General features: G+C 31.4%; 2 protein-coding genes across 2 annotated transcripts; one reads left to right on the top strand and one right to left on the bottom strand.

The window, feature by feature from the left end:
* The first annotated feature begins 10,848 nt into the window (after nucleotides 1–10,848).
* Nucleotides 10,849–12,000, top strand: LOC111906069 (abscisic acid receptor PYL2). The gene has a single exon (XM_023901801.3). It carries the CDS (start codon nucleotides 11,079–11,081, stop codon nucleotides 11,640–11,642), a length of 564 nt encoding a protein of 187 aa, XP_023757569.1. The 5' UTR covers nucleotides 10,849–11,078; the 3' UTR covers nucleotides 11,643–12,000.
* A 3,340-nt stretch (nucleotides 12,001–15,340) lies between these two features.
* Nucleotides 15,341–18,526, bottom strand: LOC111906070 (protein NDL2). Its single transcript, XM_023901802.2, has 11 exons — nucleotides 18,315–18,526; nucleotides 17,495–17,594; nucleotides 17,309–17,406; nucleotides 17,103–17,191; nucleotides 16,962–17,022; nucleotides 16,775–16,861; nucleotides 16,612–16,689; nucleotides 16,469–16,525; nucleotides 16,339–16,394; nucleotides 15,973–16,108; nucleotides 15,341–15,884 (listed from the first exon to the last, which is right to left on the bottom strand). Exons 1-11 carry the CDS (start codon nucleotides 18,372–18,374, stop codon nucleotides 15,666–15,668), a joined length of 1,041 nt encoding a protein of 346 aa, XP_023757570.1. The 5' UTR covers nucleotides 18,375–18,526; the 3' UTR covers nucleotides 15,341–15,665.
* Between the last annotated feature and the right edge of the window lie 916 nt (nucleotides 18,527–19,442).

The following is a 19,442-nucleotide window of genomic DNA, read 5'->3' as shown; positions in this document are numbered from 1 at the left end:
AAGAATAAACAATAGTGTGTGATTAAATATAAAAAACAGATACAAACAATAAAGTTTAAAAGTAAAACAAATTGATGGTAATCATGTAAATATTATACATATTCACAAACCGTGAAATTAGATAGTAATAATAAAGTCAGAAGCATATAATAGCAAAATAAGTCGAAACAAAGAGGAAACAAGAGTAAGGAGGTATAAAAACAAGTGAAAAAAGCTAGTATCTACACTACTTCATTGCCATGTTTTTATGCCTTCACACCCTTATATATGAAGTTACATATTTGGTAGAAGTCAACATTTTTTAAGTTTATCCTTATATTATCTTTTCAAATTATTTTAGTGGCATCATCTCTTCTTTGAAATTTTTTTTCCAGCCTCTAGCTAGTCTTCTTGATAATATTTAGTTGTTCGAAAAAAAAAGATGAGCAAGACGTCTTCCCTCATATTTCAATTGTTTGGTGAACTTAATAAAACATTTTCAAGTCAACCGGTTAAGTAACCCAAATCCATTAATTAGTTACTCCTTGATTAATTAACCGACTATTTAAATAAACTATTGTATTTAAGAAATACATAAACATATTTACATATTTATTTTGCTTCTGATCAACAAATAAAAAACAACAAATTATTACTCATTTACTCTATTTATTTTAAGTAGTAGATAACAAATTTAATACTTATAAATATATTATTTATTATATTAATGTTCTTTTTATATGACATTATAAGTTCATATATACTTAACAACAGTAAATTCTTTATATCGTGCACACTAGATCTTACAAATTCTCACTTGTACAAAGAACAAAAACAATCAACTATGCAAATAATGTTAAGCACCAAACAAAACGTCATTGTCTAGCCATAAATCAATGTTTGTATCCACAAAACTTCTATCAACCAATTAACGGTAAACAACACGTCGTCTTAATCTTCATTTGCTTGACATCCTTGAACATGATGGATGGATCAAATTATTGATTTCTTGATTTGTGAATATGAATAAGATCATTGGAATTAATTAACCATCATGCTGGATCATATGGATAGCCACACACTCAAAATCTATTAAGATTCATCAAGGAATTTGACCTATATCACACTCCAAAAAGTAGATGAACAAATCATGTCTTGACTATATGGGTTCATCATCAAGTTTCACATCATATCTGATAATAGTATTTAAATGTATGATGTTTAGAAAATTGTTTAACTACATCAAAACATAATGCTACACTTACTCAGAAGCCAATATATCACAATTTGAAGGATATACAGACTCAATTTAATTTCAAGATTTACCTAACAATGTCAATCCGTGAAATGACATCTTGAGACTAAGTCAATGCAATGTTTGTCATCGTTGAATACATTTGAATTTGGCTATTAACAATATGCCTATTCATCCATGTGAATATTATCAACATTCACATTAGTCTTCATTTATAATTACTCTCGTAACATGGTCAGAGAGGGAGAGAGAGAGAGAGAGAGAGAGAGAGAGAGAGAGAGAGAGACCAACATTAGCTCTATGTACCATATAATTAGATTGATTCTAAATTCGTAATGAGAAATCTACAGAAAAGTCTTAAAACGTTACCTTAATTAACAAGAAAGCCCCAAACTAAAATTTGTTTACGAAAAAACATTAATTACCAGTAAAAATGACGATATGACCTATTTTTCCCGGTTTATCTGTTTCATTACTTACATGTTTCATTAAAATCCAATTATTTTACCCTAATTTACGAATAATTCCCAAACTAAAATTTAGTGATTTTTTGGTCATTTTCTCTATGTAACATACATTTTACTAGTTTTATTGCTGATCTGGACGCCTAGTTATTAAATGAGCTGATGAGATTGATATGTTGAATTATTTAATGCTATGTTTACCATAATACTTGATATCCTAATGTACTGTATATTTTTTAGAATATAAAATGCATCCAACGAAGATTATTGCAATAATGACATAAACTAGCAACAACTGCGTTATTTTTTACATTTATAAGAAATTTCAAAATTGTCTATCTAATGTAACATCCCGACTCTCAGGTATAATATTTATATATTTATTTTTGGGATGGAATGAATGACTCGACGAGTTGTATGCCCGACTAGTCAAGTAGAATCAGATTGGTCACGTGGGTTTAATGACCAACTCGACGAGTCAGAGATCCGACTCGCCGAGTTGGCGTTGTGCGAGGAAACCCTAAATCTCCGGGTTTGTGTCCTATTTAAAGGGCCTTAAGCCCTCATTTCCGCCTCCCTCATCACCCTTGAGCATTGTGAAGAACCCTAATCCAGTTTTAGCTTTGTTGTGTGAGAAGGAGAGGCTATCTTGAGCATTTTGGTGCACCTTGAGAGAAGAAGAGGAAAGTATCAAGGCTTGGAGCAAGGAGGGACGTTTGGATCTAGAGGTTCTCAGAGGATAGCTTCTCTTTGAGGTAGAAAAATGCTATCTTGATCATTTTTCTTGTGAGATCTTAGTTTGGGGAGTTCAAGGGCTTTTCCCCATCCATCTTGTGTTATTGAGTCCCTTGAGCATATCTTGAGGTTGAAACCTTAGATCAGGATTGTAGGAGGTCTTGTGAGTCCAAAGACCCAAGCTTTATGGGGCTAGAGGCAAGCCTTTGAGCACCAAACCCTTGTGGGAGCTTTGTATTGGCATTATGGAGCAAATATGTCATGCATGAACGTAAAGATCGAAGCTTTACGTGACATTCGTGCCTTGGGAGACTAGATCTAGGGTTTGGAGTGGTAGATCTACCTTAAAACTTCTGAATGAGAATACAGACTGAATTGACTCGCCGAGTCAATGAGCTGACTCGATGAGTCGGCTAGGGTTTTCCCGATGAGACTGAACACGCGGTAACTCAACGAGTTGACAGGTCAACTCGGCGAGTTGAGTTGGACTTTCATGAGGGTTCTGAGGAACCTAAGGGACTCACGAGTTGCATAGATGCACTCGACGAGTTGGGTCAACATGGACTGTTGACTAGAGTGTTGACTTCTGTTGACTTTAGGGTTTGGTCAAACTTGAGGGATAGAGGTCATGGAGGGGTAAAATGGTCTTTTACCCATCCCAAGAGTTAAAGAGGCACTATCATGAGTTTATTTATAGTTGTGATCTTTAAGTGTTAATTAGAGATGCTTATTACATGTCGGCGGGGGTTAGACTGTTCGAGGGGTATTCAGTTTCATTGCTTGCTTACGAGGTGAGTCTTCTCACTATACTTACCTAGAGTGGCAACCTTTGTGTGATCGGAGGGTCTTATGTGCCTATATTGAGTATTGTGATATCTTGCATTATGTCTCTATGATTTATGTTGTGTATTATTCTGAGCTTACTAAGTTAGGACCCGAGGGTCCACCCGAGTTGTGGGACCGGAGGGTTCCACTGAGACACATTGACCGGAGGGTCTTATTCGAGTATAGCCATGAGAGGCCAATGAGATGTGTGTGGTATTTTGGGGAACTCAGTAAGCTTTATGCTTACCATGTTATGTGTTATGTGTTTCAGGTACTTTTTAGGATCAAGAGAAGGCACCCGCTTGATTGTACATACACGAGTGGAGATATTATTTGGAGGATCCTGCATTGTGTTTTGAACAATTTATGAACATGTGTTTTGATAACTAAATAGTTTGGGGTTTTTGTTATTCTGATGATGAAATGATTGTGATTTTTAAATGAAAATTTTGTTTGAAAATTTACGGTGTTACATCTAATCTTATGTAACCCAATATATCCATCTCATCAGACATCAACTTATTTCCTACCATTTTTTTTTCTTGGAAACACACATTTTATTGGTTTCATTACTGACCTAGATACATAGTCATAAATGAACCGATGAGATGAATATCAAATTTTATAATAAATGTAACATTATGTAACTCATCGTATCCATCTTTTCAGCTAATTTAATGACTAGATGTCTAAGTCAGCAATGAAACTGATAAAATGTATGGTACATGGAGAAAATGGCCTAAACATCATTAAATTTTAGTTTGAGACTTATTCGCAAATTAGGGTAAAATAATGAAACTTTAATGAAATAGGTAAGTAATGAAATCGGTAAACCGAAAAAAATGGTCAAATCGCTATTTTTACCGCTAATTAATGTTTTTTCATAAACAAAATTTATTTGTAACTTTTTCATAAATTAGGGTAAAATTTTAATAGGGTGAACATAATAACCGAAAAACCGAACCAAAACCAAATTAACCAGTATAACCGAACCATTTTAAAAACCGTTGGTTCGGTTTCTAATTTTTGTTAACCGGTAATTAACGATTCGGTTATGATTTTATAGGTTAACCGAACCATTATTAACCGAACTGTAAACTTTATATTTTAATATATAAAAATTACAGATTATATATAAAATAATATAGTCAAACTTATTTAAGACCCATTAAATTTTCAAAATACAATTCATTAATCTCACTTACTTGGAGACGAACGAGCAATCAAATCATTAACAGACACACAAAATCTTCCAATCATGCATTGAGTTAGATTATTGATTAATGTTGTAATTTCTAATCGGCTAATTTTACAATTTGTAAACATTATTTTCAATTAGTTTAATCTTCACACTCATAATCATAATCGGAGGCTTCTCACACCGTTAATCCTAATCGAAGATTATTTTGACTTTATAATCATGTTCGAAGGATTTTTTGATTTATAATCAAGACTTCTAGGTAAGTTAAGTTTTTGGTTCTTCTTGACTTTGTGATATATTAAGAATGTTTTTTTTTTTGAATTTTTTGGCTTTTTTTTTTTTATTTACTGTTTTTGACTTAACCACATTGAATATACATGAGCGATTGAATTTTTTTTATCTAGATAACACATAATATGAATGTTTGTCTATTTTATTTTATAGTTTTTGATTTAATCGCATTGAACGTGTATGAATGTATGACTTTATTTTAATATTAATATCAATTATCAATATATGAAATTATTAATGTCAATTTTGTTTAATTTTTTATATTTTTATTGAATGTTCTTTATTTTGAATGTAACTATGTGTTATCTCACTCTGAGTATCGATGGTACACATTTTTTCTATTACTATAAGCTAGATTACAAACATTGGCGCCGATGACATTTTTGTATTCTCTTTTCAACATTTATGTCAATATACTTTCACTATTTATATTATTTTGAACATTATGGTTAACCAATATTAACCATTAATCAAAATCGTTAACCAACAAAAACCATTAACCATAACCAATATTAACCATACTCAATGGCTACCAAGATGCGATAACCAATCATAATGATTATGGTTCGGTTTTGACCAATAACCAAACCAAACCGCCCCATACACACCCCTAAATTTTTAAGACTTTTTTAGAAATTTCTCATTAGTAATTGTCATCAAGTAACAAAAAACATAATATGTGCAAACATATACAATCATAGACTTGACCCCCACAAGAGGGTGTCTACAGGTTCAAACTAGTTCGACATTTTTGACACTTAATTACATAAATTCGGGTTACATTGAATGATTTGAGGACATTAAAATTACCATAAGATATGGACACAATTTTAGTCGAATACAATTTCATATCATGATGTTGTATCGTTTTATACTTTATATATGGAGACGAAGGTATCATGGTTGGAGATAAATAGTGTATTTTGTACAATGTTTTAAAATCCGGTTTGAACCGGTTGGATCAAGAACCAGAGAAGGGAGTGGTTCAACTATCACCGGTTTTACATTGATTTCTAAACCGGATTTAACCGGCCGGTGTTTAGAAAAACCCAATTGAACCGGTCAAAATAAATCGGTTGAACCGGTTAGATCGAATAAAAATACATGAAAAAAAATAATTTACATAATAAACTTTGGTTATTTTTTTATATCTATTTAATTTTCTTTAAATAAAAACATATGATAAATGTTATAAAGTTTTTTGATGTGTTTATATTCATTTAAAACTATATTTCGTTACGTTATTATATTTTATTTTCTTTTTGACGTATATGGATTGATGTAAAACGCTAAAATTTATGGTTATCTGTTATTTTAATGTATTTGGATTCATCTAAACTTATTTTTATATGTATTTTTAATGTTTGAATTTATAAACATCGAATTCATGATTTATATATGTATGTATGTGTAAGAAAATAGGAAAAAATATAAAAACTATAGAAACCGGTTGACTCGGCGGTTGAACCAGAAACCGATTATCGTATCGATTCAACTAAAACACCGGTTTTTAAAACATTGATTTTGCATGATACATATGAGGAAAGTAAAGGGGTACAAAAAGTACACCTCACAATTGAAATGAAAAGATGCGAGGAGGTGCATGGTTTAAGGCTGCTCTGGTGGCGGAACCCTCCAAAATAGGGAGTTTGGATCGCTTGGCACTTTGTCAAACTCCTTTTTCAGTTTTCACATGTGTAATTTCAAAACAGGCCCTTCTACTTCATCATTGTCCCAATAATGATCCCTCCACTTTTACTCATTTCCTTTTGTTTTCTTTTCACATTTTACTCCTCCTCTTTTCCTTATTCGATTCAAACCACCACCAAGTTGACGTTATATACCTTTTATTTTGTTGGAACTTCCTCTAGAAAAGACTGTCAATTGAATAATCTTTGACCATTTATCACATAAAAACAAAAGCAGAGAAGTAATTTATTTGAAAGAGATATAATAATATTCCACTGTGATTCTGTGAAGATGATGTTGGGAGGCCCATCCAAGACAATTTGTAGTCTAGGGCAAAGAAAAAACTGGAGCCCTTAGCTTGTAGACTTTAGTGTGACATTACCTTATTATCTTATTATATAAGAAACGTGAATTTCATAATGTAACTGTGTTAGAATAAAAAATCTAAATGCACCAGAAATCAAAATAATCGAAGTCACAACAACATATGTAAACAAAATCGAGTTTAATAGTCGAAGATTACAACATAAACCAGAATAACTGAAGTCACAACATCATATTAGAAAAAATTGAGTTTGACAGCCAAAGAATGCAATAGAAATTAGATTATTATAATCTAAGTCACAACATCAGATTACGAAAAAAATTGAATTTAACTTCGAAACCTATATGACTATATATGAAAAAAAATCATATATTGCATCTGATTAAAAAAATTGACGCTAACAGCCTAAAATATCGATATTTGAATTACATGGTAAGAATAAAATCAAATTTGCATCAGATTAGATAAATCGAATTTAACATAGAAGAAGCTTTGAACTTACATTGATTCAGAAACTAATTGCACGATTTGCGTCTTTGAACTCTATGATTCGGCCTTTCATAAAGAAATAGAAATCAATAAGGTATTTCAAGATCAGAAATAAGAATTGACTGTGTGAGATATGAATCGTTGGATCAGAAATCATAGAGGAAATCGATCAGCTCTCAACTCTCAATGGGTGCAAGCGTCAATGCGACAAGATCTCGACAACTCTCAATCAAGGGAAAAATCCATCAGATGGGGAAGAAAGAAATCGTGCAATCAGAAATCAAAAAAGAAGAATAATAAGAAATTGGCAATCGTATAAAAAAGAGAGATCGAAGTATCTATTGTTGGATGCAGTCTCGAGTGGAAGTGTGTTGCAAATGCATTTGGAGTTTCCATAGAAATCGGTATTCATATCCTTGGAAATTGGAATTCACATCGCACACTTGACGCTACATATTCTAGCTCCCGCTTTCTCAGTTTTTTTAGCGCCTAATAATGTTAGGATTGGGCCTTAAACTAGTGGACTAGGCTAAAAAATAATGGGGTAACTTAATACACCCAGTACAAAATGGGGGCCCTATGGCATTTGGGGGCCTATGGTGGTCGTCCAGCTTGTCTAGGCCCATGGGCCGACCCTGGATGTTGGGGAATATAAGTAAGGTGATGGTGGAGAATCGAATTACTTATGGATCGTATAAGTTCATTTTGCCAACTGATATTTTCACCATATGCTTGTGTTACATGAAATCCAATATAGGATAATCCAAAAGGATATTTATGTATCTAGGCACAGAAACACAAGTCAAATTGTCAAACTAATTCTGAGTTTATTGTAGAAGAAAAAGAGTTGAGAAGGGTTCTCTACGACTCAAAAGACGAGTCATATATATGCATGATAGATTAGAGTTTCTATCTTCTAAATTAGTTAGGAGAATCTTGAACTTAATGTCTTAATCAATGGTTTCCAAAACTGACGAGATTTGTCAATCTTACCATAATCACCCACTAGAATACGGTTTTTCCATAATGAAACTAATTCAAATTTCCGAAGACCTTTTGGGGCGCTGCCCCAAACTACCGCCAGGGGGTTCTGCTCCTTGGACCCCTCTATGGGCGCTGCCCCTATGACTGTAAGATTTTCGGGTCTTAGAATATTGATTAACTTGGATAATTTCTAGGATCGTGATTGCACTCACTTTTTAAAATCTGTGATTTTAATCCTTATGCCTGGGGTATCCTGAAATCCATTTTGGGATAATCCAAGAAATGCATTTTTGAAATTTGGCCACTTCCAAAATCAAAACACATAAATATACCTTGTTGTTTTGTGTTCTGTAGAGATAGAGAGAACAAAATATACTTTTACTGTATATGAGTTCCAACCATTTTTCTAGAACCAGAGAAAGGTTCTTATACTAGAGGGAAAAGAGGTTGTGGTGTTTGCCTTCATATTTGGCGCCAAAACCGGTAGTTATTAGACATAACTAACGCTTACATCATCAAGATGTCATCAGGAGAGTTTTGGCAGAAAATTACATGGAGCCAATGTAAAATCCGTTTAGGTTTCGGGGCGCTGCCCCTAGACCCAGCCAAGGAATTGCAGCCCCTTGAAACCCTTGCACCCAGGGGTGTTGCCCCAGACCCCCATATTTCCGAGTCCATAATTATCACACCAAGTGTGTACTCTCATACCTCCAAGCTCGGTTAGTAAATGAAGTTCGGCCTATCTCATCATTAATACCAATTACACCAAAATATGTTGATAACACTAAAATCACCAACAAAGACCCTGCAAGGGGTGGAGCCCCTTGACCCCCGCTTTTCTATTGTACCGACTTATAATTCAAATTACAAATAAAAAGTCTTTTAGCTCACATGTTAGTTTCCATTACAAAAAATGTCACGTAACATTAAAACCACCAACAAATGAAAGAGCAAAATAAATATAAATCTTATTATATACATTGGATTTTAATTAAGTTAACTATATCTCATCAACGCCGACTAGCTAATTAATATTCTATGTGTCAAATTGTGTTTACCTTTGCCATTTCTAATTGTTTAATAGTGGAGAAAAATCATACCATTAATTTGAGTAGGAGGGTATGAATATATGATTTATAAATATGTATTGTAATATAATCAAAATGAAGGGGTTAAAGGTCTTAAGGAGCATTTTACCATGGTATGAAATGTTATTATTTATATGTAGGGATCTTTACTTGCATTATTTAAAGCTAGTTATTTAAACTCTGCGTACTAAATGTTTACAACATATAAGCAATTACTTTCATGAAACATTTTGTTCAAAAAATGTTTTTTCCACCTATCCTTTCGGGTTATTAAACAAAGATCCATACCACAATCACAAAATAATAATAATAATAATAATAATGATGACTGTCATCTCGATTTCAAGTAAAATTAGTCATGATGTCCATATTAATAAAAGTTGTGACAAATTATAAAGAAAACTTCATCTTTGTAGTAAATATAAATATCCAGGATGTTGCATGTGTTTGATAATGATGTAACTCATGTCATGTAGATTTACAATCTGTTAAGCCTTATATGAAATTAATTTCGAAAAACATTTAGACTTTTATATATTAAACTTGATTCTAATTATTTTTACAAGAAAGTAATGATGTTAAGTTTCTAATTATAGGAAGGCGAAGTCACAATCTAACTAAAAATAGTAATAATATAGCTTCTAAGGAAGATTTTGGGTGGTGCATAATTGTATAAAAAATTATAAATATATATGATGGCCTGGGGTCATGTTGCACAAACTTGAAGAGTTAAGTTGACTCTCAACAAATTGTTTATCAAATCCACCATCCCTTAATTGGGAAGAAACCTCAATCCTGCGCAACTTGGCCATAAATTATTAAGCAATATCCAAATTCATACTTTGATCCCCTTGGTTTCATATATTTTCAATTCCGGTCCTTGTAGTTAGAGTATACGTACTTCTTATCCAAAACCATACATCATGTATACCTCAATAAACGTCTTGATTCACATACCAGTTAAGTGGATTTGCTTATCGTATACAATTTGCAAGGTGGATTTGCTTATCATATACAAGTCAAGAAAATAATGTGTTACAGATGTTGGGACATGTAAATAATTATTCCATATTCACATATAGAAACCAATTCAAATAAATCATTTTCTTAAAGCTAATGTACATTTATCTTTTTACAAAAAAATGTTTTCTTAGAAAAAAAATTATATATTACTTTAGCTTTGAGAATTTGAAAATTTAAAATCTAGTTTGTCAAAAAGATGCATTAATCAGTTTTACATAGAAGAAGTCCAAATGAATTGGAATGGACAAATTCATCAACGTTGTGTTTGGTTGAAAAATCACTAGAAATGATTTCCATAAATTTCAAAGCTAAAGGATTTTATCATTACTTGATATAAAGTAAAGCTAACCCAAATGGAATAATTGGTTTAAAAATGACTGAATAGAAACACAAGAAAAGTAGGAGGGGCAAATATAAACTTTCTTGTAACCTAAAGGGCAAATAACTCAAAAGTTTGAAGGAGTGACCCCTAAAGTTCTAAAAATTCATAAGAAAACCCTTCTACCTCCATGGTTCATGTGCCATTGTCCTATCCACCAACCTCTCTCCTCTCCTCTCCTCTCCTCTCCTCTCTTCTCCCATCACCTTCAAACAATCAAACCCATTTCCATGTGATCTTGTTCTTAATTTAGCAGAGCAGTATCCCCATCTCATCTCTCTTCCTTGATGATTCATTCAAACTAGCTAACCCTACTCAGTTGCTTGATTGCTAATTATTCTGGTTCTTGAAATGGACAGAAATAATTCAATCCCACAAGGCCTGACTCCAGATGAATATTCAGAGCTAAAACCCATAATTAATGCCTACCACATGTTCGACAAAATGCCAAACACATGCACCTCACTGATCACGCAGCGCATCGACGCCCCCGCCCACGTGGTGTGGCCCTTGATACGCCGCTTTGACAACCCACAAAGCTACAAGCATTTCATCAAGAGCTGTAACATGATTGGTGATGGCGGTGTTGGGAGTATCCGAGAAGTCACCGTCATCTCAGGCCTTCCGGCGTCCACCAGCACAGAAAGGCTCGAGCTTTTGGACGATGAGAAACACATCTTGAGTTTTCGTGTTGTGGGTGGAGAACACCGATTGAATAACTATCTTTCTGTTACTTCTGTCAATGAGTTCAACAAAGATGGAAAGGTTTACACCATTGTTTTGGAATCTTACATTGTTGATATACCAGAAGGGAACACGGTGGAGGATACGAAGATGTTTACAGATACTGTCGTAAAATTGAATCTTCAGAAATTGAGTGTGGTGGCCATGTCTTCTCTGCATGGTAGCGAATGAATGAGTTAATGACAATCATTACGCCGGCCGGCGATGGGCGGCACAACTGGTGGTGCTGCTGGTGGTGGACCAGGTATGATGACTTCTACTTCTACCACCAAAAGTCAAAGATTCTGATAGGGTGGTGTTGAAGCTTTAATTAGTAAATCTTTTTTTTTTTTTTTCTTGATTTCTTTCTTTCTTTGTTGAATCAAATAAATTTGGGGGTTAGTTTTAGTATTCGATTATTCACAAATAGTTCTTTGATTTCATTGTCAACAGTTGCAATGATATCGACTTTCGCAAATCAAATTGTATAATTTTATTGGTAGTTGTAATTAATTAAAGATTCCAAATAGAGTTAAAGTGTTGTTATCAAGAGGTGCTCTTATCTAATTTAACAAATATATATATAAATAAATAAATGTTGGCTAACTAGCAATCATTCGTTGAAGCCCACTTGTTCTATATATCAACTTTAATTAAATAATAAAATACCATATGTCAATTAGCCAAAAGGTTTAAGTTTCTTATAGATTGCCATTCATTTTTTGCAAAACCATCTACATTAGTTAAAAGTAACAATCTTAGTAAACTTTTGGACAATGCATATGTATGTAAAGGTTCAAAATGATTTTTTATGATATGCAAAGACACCAAGTATATTGTATATATTCTGGTTATAGAAAATGATACTTTATACTTTAGTATGTGAATCCCATGCATGTCAAAAAGGAAGTAAAAAAAATAATGTTGAAGTTAGGAAACTTGTGAATAGTTGGGAAACATGTGAACAGAGAGTTATCCTCAACCTTTGCACTTGGACTCATTGTAGCCATTTCTTTTCTTAACATGATACATATAATGCATCATTGAAACTGTTCATGATTTATGTCATAAAGTTCTGTCGTGTTGAGCTTTAAGGTGTGTATATAGTTTTATCTAAGAGAGTGTTAATTTGGTGTAAAGAGTTTGAGTTGAAAAAGTATCAAACGAAATGGAATGTGATCAAATCGATATAACTTTTTTTTTTTGAACAACAACAATTCTCATTACAAACCAAAAAACCCATCAAGAAACTCGAACAAACACAGAAACACAATTACATTTTGGAAAAAGCAATATGAGGGGTATTCAATCAAATCGGTATGACTATTGTGTAACTACAAGGTATTTGTAATGATCTCTAAAAGTTTCAACTACAAACAAATCCAATCGGGAGTTGAACCCTCAATCTATTGGCTAAAAGGAACCTTTCCAACAACTTCTATACCACTAGCCACATTCCTTTTGGTTTAATTTCTAAAGTTGTAAGCACAATCAAAGGCCTAATTTGCTTTAATAAAAGCTCATATCGTTAAAGCTCTGCCAACAAACCAAATGCATGTAAGGAGGTTTTGTCTTTTTCAAAAGATGTTTGGAAGGAATGCAAATTCAATAAACCCATTATGACCCAAAAGAAGCAACTTGGGGTTAGTATATATCTTAGTAGTAACAGGGGATTGAAAGGTAGAAGTGAATATTGTTGGTTAAATGGAAAACTTTTTCTATGGGACTTGTCCCACATTGAAAGAAAGAGGAAATTTCTATTTTGACTTTTATTTTATATTAAAAATATGTTAAATTCGTTTTAACTGTGTTGATAGTTATTTTCGGTTAATAGTTTTCGGAGGGAAAAACAGTCGATCTATATCTATAAATGGATCACCAAAGACCAGATTTCGGGTTCAGAAAAAACTACACACATATTCCTCATATAATTTTGTATTCCACAAACAATGAAGAGAGCATAGTGAATTTCGTCAGAATCAAGAGAAGATATTGATTGATTGTTGTATTCTCTTGACAGATCCCTACCAAAGAAATTTGTTAAATTGTTGTATCCTCTTGGTTGATTGTTTTTTTTTAAATGTTATAGTGGTCGAATCATAAAAATATGTTAAATTGGGTGGGTGCTGTAAATTCGGAAAAAATGGACATAACTATACTGATTTTTTTTGTTGTTTATCCAAAAACAATATGACAAGAGTCTGAAATTATATGAAAACGATAGTTTTGTATGTATACACAAACAGTAAAAGATAAGCGTTGAGTTATGGTCGAGCTTGGCTTAAAGTGCCTTATATGTTTGATCTTTATATGCCTCATAAGACATAAATCGTAATCTACCATATGCCTTTTCTCAACGGATTGATATATATATATATATATATATATATATATATATATATATATATATATATATATATATATATATATATATATATATATATATATATATATATATATATATATATATATATATATATATATATATATATATATATAACCCTTTAATAAAACTTGTCTTTTTTCTCAATGGATACAAAGAAAGTGGTCAACCAACCTAGGATATGTACATTGTACTCGCATCAATCACAACACTATGTCACTATTCACTACCTTATTTCTTTCTTTTAAACGGAACAAAAACTTAAAAATCTATTTATCAATGTTTTAAGAAAAAAAAAATCTATTTGCGAATAAATCGATTTTATTACTTTAAGTATAACTTTTTTTTAGGTATAGCATATTATTTACCAAAAACCATGAATATTTTATTTGAAAAAAGTAATGAAGAAAAAAAGATTTCGAGAAATATTCACAAAAAACTGAAATTGGATGTTCCCATTTTTTTTTGTCATGTTTATTATCTTTTAAAATGTCGAACTGGATGTTCCCGTTTATTTTTTGTCATGTTTGCTATTATCTTTTAAAATATATTTCATAAATTAATTAATTTCTACAATTATAAATACATGATTTGTTTTCTTTAATTTTCATCCAACATAAATTATAAATATTACAAATTGTAACTTACATTTTCTCTTACAAATTTACTGTAGCTAAAAGTACTACACAAAATGCATAGTGTACAAGGTTGAATTACAGTTCAAATATTATGTTTCAATTGTTTCGAATTAAACTTTCAGAAATGGTCCTTACAGTTTTATATTTTATTCATAAATTATCTAACATGCCTAGTTTTTTTTTTTTTTTTTTTTTTTTTTTGTTTTATTTTTTACCTTTATAACCCACTTAACTTTCACTTTGCAACATTTTTTATTTTTTTTATTTGCTTTTTACCCTTATAATCCATAAGTTATTACCCTTCTTCACAATAGATACCATTTTTTATTTTGTTACTTGCTATTTTCCACATTATAACTTTTTTTTCAATCTTTTATATTGAAAATCTACATTTTTGTAAATACACGTTGCAAGATTGGTATATATAATGGTACCAGCCTACATATTTTGCTAGCAACAAATACATCGGCAAGAAACTAGATAAAAATTGTAAAAAATAGTTCCTAAATTCTTCTTAAGGTTCCTTATAATGCGCATTATAATACTTCCTTTTATATTTATGACCACTACATTCTTATAGATTATTCATAAACAATCCAACTTACAAAAATAATCCTTAAACTCTTCTCAACTTTTAATAATTCATACAACTTTCATTTCTTTTAAACTTTTAGTGTTTTTTAGTTGTGATAAAAAAAAAAAAAAAAAAAAAAAAAAAAAAAAAAAAAACATGTAAGAACCCGCAGCAAAGCGCAGAATCAAATACTAGTAAGACGACTAAGATGCATATCCTATGAAAGATCCCCTTATCCTCATATGTAATTAATCAAATAACATAAAAGATAGACGAGAAAAGGCACTCATAGTCATTCCCCTCTCACCTTCAAATTTATTAATTTCTTTTTCACCATAATAGGCATAATAATAGAGTATATAACAACATTTTATTTGAAAGATATACACGATACTATCCCTTTTCTACTTAAATCTTTTCAAAACAATTTTCAATCTTTTGCTCTCTCTTACTCTCTTTCTCTATCATTTTGTGTCCTATATATCTATATACCTCCCCCTTCCAAACATTCTTCTTCCCCTATATAATATGCAAACACTACTAATCGGATCCTCACACGTCACTGAGATACATAGAATTACAAAAATCTTGCAAACATACCAACCAAACCAATCACATTATTACATTTGTGAATGTCGGGTTTTAATGGGCTTCAGTTTTAACCCCATACTTTCCGGTGTATAAAGCTCGGGTGAAATAGAACTTGGGCTTAACGGGCTTCTTGGGCTAACATCCATCTGTGAGGGCCTATAAAATCCAAACCCCATCAGAAAATATTCCAATGGTATCAACATCGCATCTGGTTGCTCCTCCGTTACCATCGATCCACATCCCTGAACCTATACATACATATAACCAACATTATACTTATATAATAATAATCATCTGACATCAGTCTCAGTTCAATGCATATCATAATAATAATACCTCTACCAATGCACTGAATCTTCTATCGAGTTTTGAAGTCATGTGGAGAGAGTCCGAATTGAATGGAGAATTTTCTCCCACAAAGATCAGGGAACGACATTGCAGCCTCTTTAATCCTTCCGTTATATCTGGTCTCCTGAACAAAAAAAAAACAGAACAGGTTGTACTGCGTCAGATGATAAAACAACGCATAACAAAACACAACAGGTTGTGTACTGTGTCTGCATCTGACACAGACATTGGATTAGGATAGGACTAAATATGATAGGACAGGTTATACTGCGTCTGACATGACATGTATTGGACAAAAATTATAAAATCATCCCGAATGATTTTTTAATAAAAAAGAAAGTATTAAAATCTTACCCGTTAATAGCTTCAAGATAGTTGAACACATTTGGACCCTGCCTCTCACTAAGCAACTGTAAAAAGCCGAGTTTATGGTGAGAACATTTTATTTAAAAAAAATATTTATATTTATATACTCGGTACTTACTTTTCTACACGAGTGAACAATTTCTGTTTCTGGAATTATAGCTCCTCCACGAACTTCCTGTTATTTCATTATCAAAATAAAATCGAATTACTCATCAAGATTTAAAAATAGAATCAAAATCATATAATTATCAAGATATACACCTTGCTGAAGTATCGGATTAGAAGTAACTCCTTTATCAAACCACACATCCCATAGTAATAAAGTACGTTTCCCATAAGCTACAAAATAAATAACTAATCAAGTTACAAAATAAAAAAAAGCATATTATAATTACTATTATTATTATTAGTATTGAGAATTAACCTTGTTACACAACCATTCTGTCCATGAAGGTGTTTTGCATACAGGAGAAACAAGTATGAGTCCAAGCACACGCCGTGTATATTTTATCTGTTATACAAAATATGTAAAAAGACTAATTAAACCTTGCAAATTCAGAATTTAAATAAAATTTTAGAAATATATATAAAACAAAAAGTATTCGCCTTACAGCAAACAAGGTGAGTACATATGCACCAGCTGTTACTCCCATGCACATAACCGCACCACGTCTGCAAAATTAATTCATCAGAAAATGAAATAAATAAATAAATAAATAATAAAAAGACTCTTTATAAAAATTTAAAATTACCCAAAATAGTCAAGAACCTCAGCAACCTGATCAGCTAAGTCATCAACAGATAACAATGGATCACTATATGACATTGCTGCAGCTCCCAACTGCAAAACCTCTTAAAGATGTACAAAATAAGATAGGAATACAAATTGTTTAACTATTGAATTGTTTATATATTTAAAAATAAATAAATTAATAAAAATGAAGTTATGATTGCTGACCTCATGGCCAGGGGGGCTAATATGGTAAATGCAGAAATTATGAATCAGTAAAGAAAATGCTTCAGGGCATAAGAAAAGACCTTGGAAACAAGACATATCTGTTCAAACAGGCAAACAAATAAGCAAGATTTCTTTTATGTTAACAAAATTTTGTTGATTAAAGAATGAATAAACAGAATCACTTACGATTTAAAGCTAAATCAGGATATGTAATAAGAGCTGGCTTCTCTTGGTCTCCATATATGGCAACAGAAACAAATCCACTGGAAGTTTTTACAAGGTGTTCCTGAAAATGAAATCATTAATTTGTGTTACAATGAGAACATGAATTTAAGATATAGATTCAATTCAAATTAGTACACAATGAATAACACGAATCCCCCTTTCAAAGAAAACGATGGATTCATGGAATCATAGATTACCTAATATTTACTTAGAATTTACTGAACCACTGAAAAAGTTAACTTAAACAAAAAGAAAAGCAGATCCTCGAAGTGAAATACAAACTTCTGATAATGACAATTGACAAGTAGATTACACTTCAACGTCTTTAATGAAATTAAGCACAACAGATGAAGAAATCATTTGTTTCTTTACAGTTGGTGGTCAATCATGATGAAATGCAATCAAAACGAATAAACAAAATGCATTTATGAACAAAAAGTAATAAATAAAGGTAAAGCGAAATTTTATGATTAACAATTAAGGTGTGATTTCTTTATACGTATTCTTGCTTCAATTAATTGACAAAGAACAGAAAGCAAAACGGAAAATCAGATATTAATTTAATTGTAATTGTAATGTATGTATCCCATATTCAATCAATCGATCGATCAATGGAAATCTTGCTGTCATCTGAAGATTACTCGATGATTATTGCAGAAAATTAGAAGAAGAAAAAACTCGGACGAATATAAAATACACAGACAAACGTACATTCCTCAAGTTTAACATAAACATTCAATCTCATTATATATAGGTATTAATGATGCTTCAATCTGCAAACCTTTCCGGCGAGAGAGCTCGTTTCCATGTCAATGGAGATAGAATCGCTTGAATCCGCCATTTTCTCTTTCTCTCCCTCTATCTTGCAACAAAAACCTCACCCTATTTTCTCAAATTTGAGAAACATTGGATTTGGCATCCATGGGTTTATATAGAAATCTGCGTTTTTCTCTCTCTATATCCGTATCTATATATAAGCAGAATATATCTATACATCTCTTTCTCTCTCTATATGTATATATAAATCTAGATGGCTGTATGTGTATACATAAAGGAAAGATATCAGTTTTGGCCACAAAAGTTTTCCAAGGTTCTCGATATGACCACCATAGTTTAATTTTAATCTAGTTATGCATTCTGCCCCTTCATTCTTTTCAACATAACCCCTTTGGGTTTCTAATGGTCCAAATAAATAAAATGGTTGTTGTATTTTCACATCTTTTTGATATATATCGGATAAAAAAGGTTTATCATAATATGTTTATATTTATATCAACTAAATCATATTTGTTTAACTACATTAATTAACTAACATAAGTTACTAAGGTTTTGTTTGTTTTTTTAATCTAAAATGTATGTAATTTGTGAATCACATTTGTAACCTTGTGAAGCAGAAAAATCAATTAAAACTAACTATACAATAGTTAAAAATAATTATAAATCAAAATTTTATTTAGTTTTAATCATATGCAAATCATATATAAATATTATCATGACGATATGATTTTTAAAACGTTTATATAAAATAATTAAATATAATAATTGCTAAATAACAATAAATAAAATTGTTAATTTGATGAACAACATGTTATTTTGTTAAATTTTCCAAGGCAATTGTTATTTCTTCAGTTATATTCAATAAATTTGATAATTTTTGTGATTAACTTTATAATTTATTAATATTTGGTTATAGACAATGTAACATAAAAATATATTTATATGAAATTTACCAAACGGTTTTGAAATTATGTAAAATATATTTGAATTGTTTATAATATCCTTTACATTATTATTTAAATAATAAACATTTTGTTGAAAAAAAAATAAAACGAATATATGTTGAATAATATAACTTAACGTAAGGTGAGAAATGGCTTGAAGATGAAGGTTCGGTGTTGCACCACGCAAC

This window comes from Lactuca sativa, chromosome 6 (genome assembly GCF_002870075.4).
Source record: "Lactuca sativa cultivar Salinas chromosome 6, Lsat_Salinas_v11, whole genome shotgun sequence".
Classification (NCBI taxonomy): domain Eukaryota; kingdom Viridiplantae; phylum Streptophyta; class Magnoliopsida; order Asterales; family Asteraceae; genus Lactuca; species Lactuca sativa.
The sequence above is the reverse complement of the archived record's forward strand: the minus strand, read 5'-3'. Positions and strand labels throughout refer to the sequence as shown.

Bases quoted from the DNA above. Each gene is read 5' to 3' on its own strand.
- LOC111906069 (XM_023901801.3), top strand. From the start codon at position 11,079: ATGGACAGAAATAATTCAATCCCACAAGGCCTGACTCCAGATGAATAT.
- LOC111906070 (XM_023901802.2), bottom strand. From the start codon at position 18,374: ATGGCGGATTCAAGCGATTCTATCTCCATTGACATGGAAACGAGCTCT. The intron at 17,595-18,314 runs GTTTGCAGATTG...TTTCATTTTCAG, and splicing joins CGAGCTCTCTCGCCGGAAAG to GAACACCTTGTAAAAACTTC. The intron at 16,690-16,774 runs GTTAATTCTCAA...TTTATTTTGTAG, and splicing joins CAGAATGGTTGTGTAACAAG to CTTATGGGAAACGTACTTTA.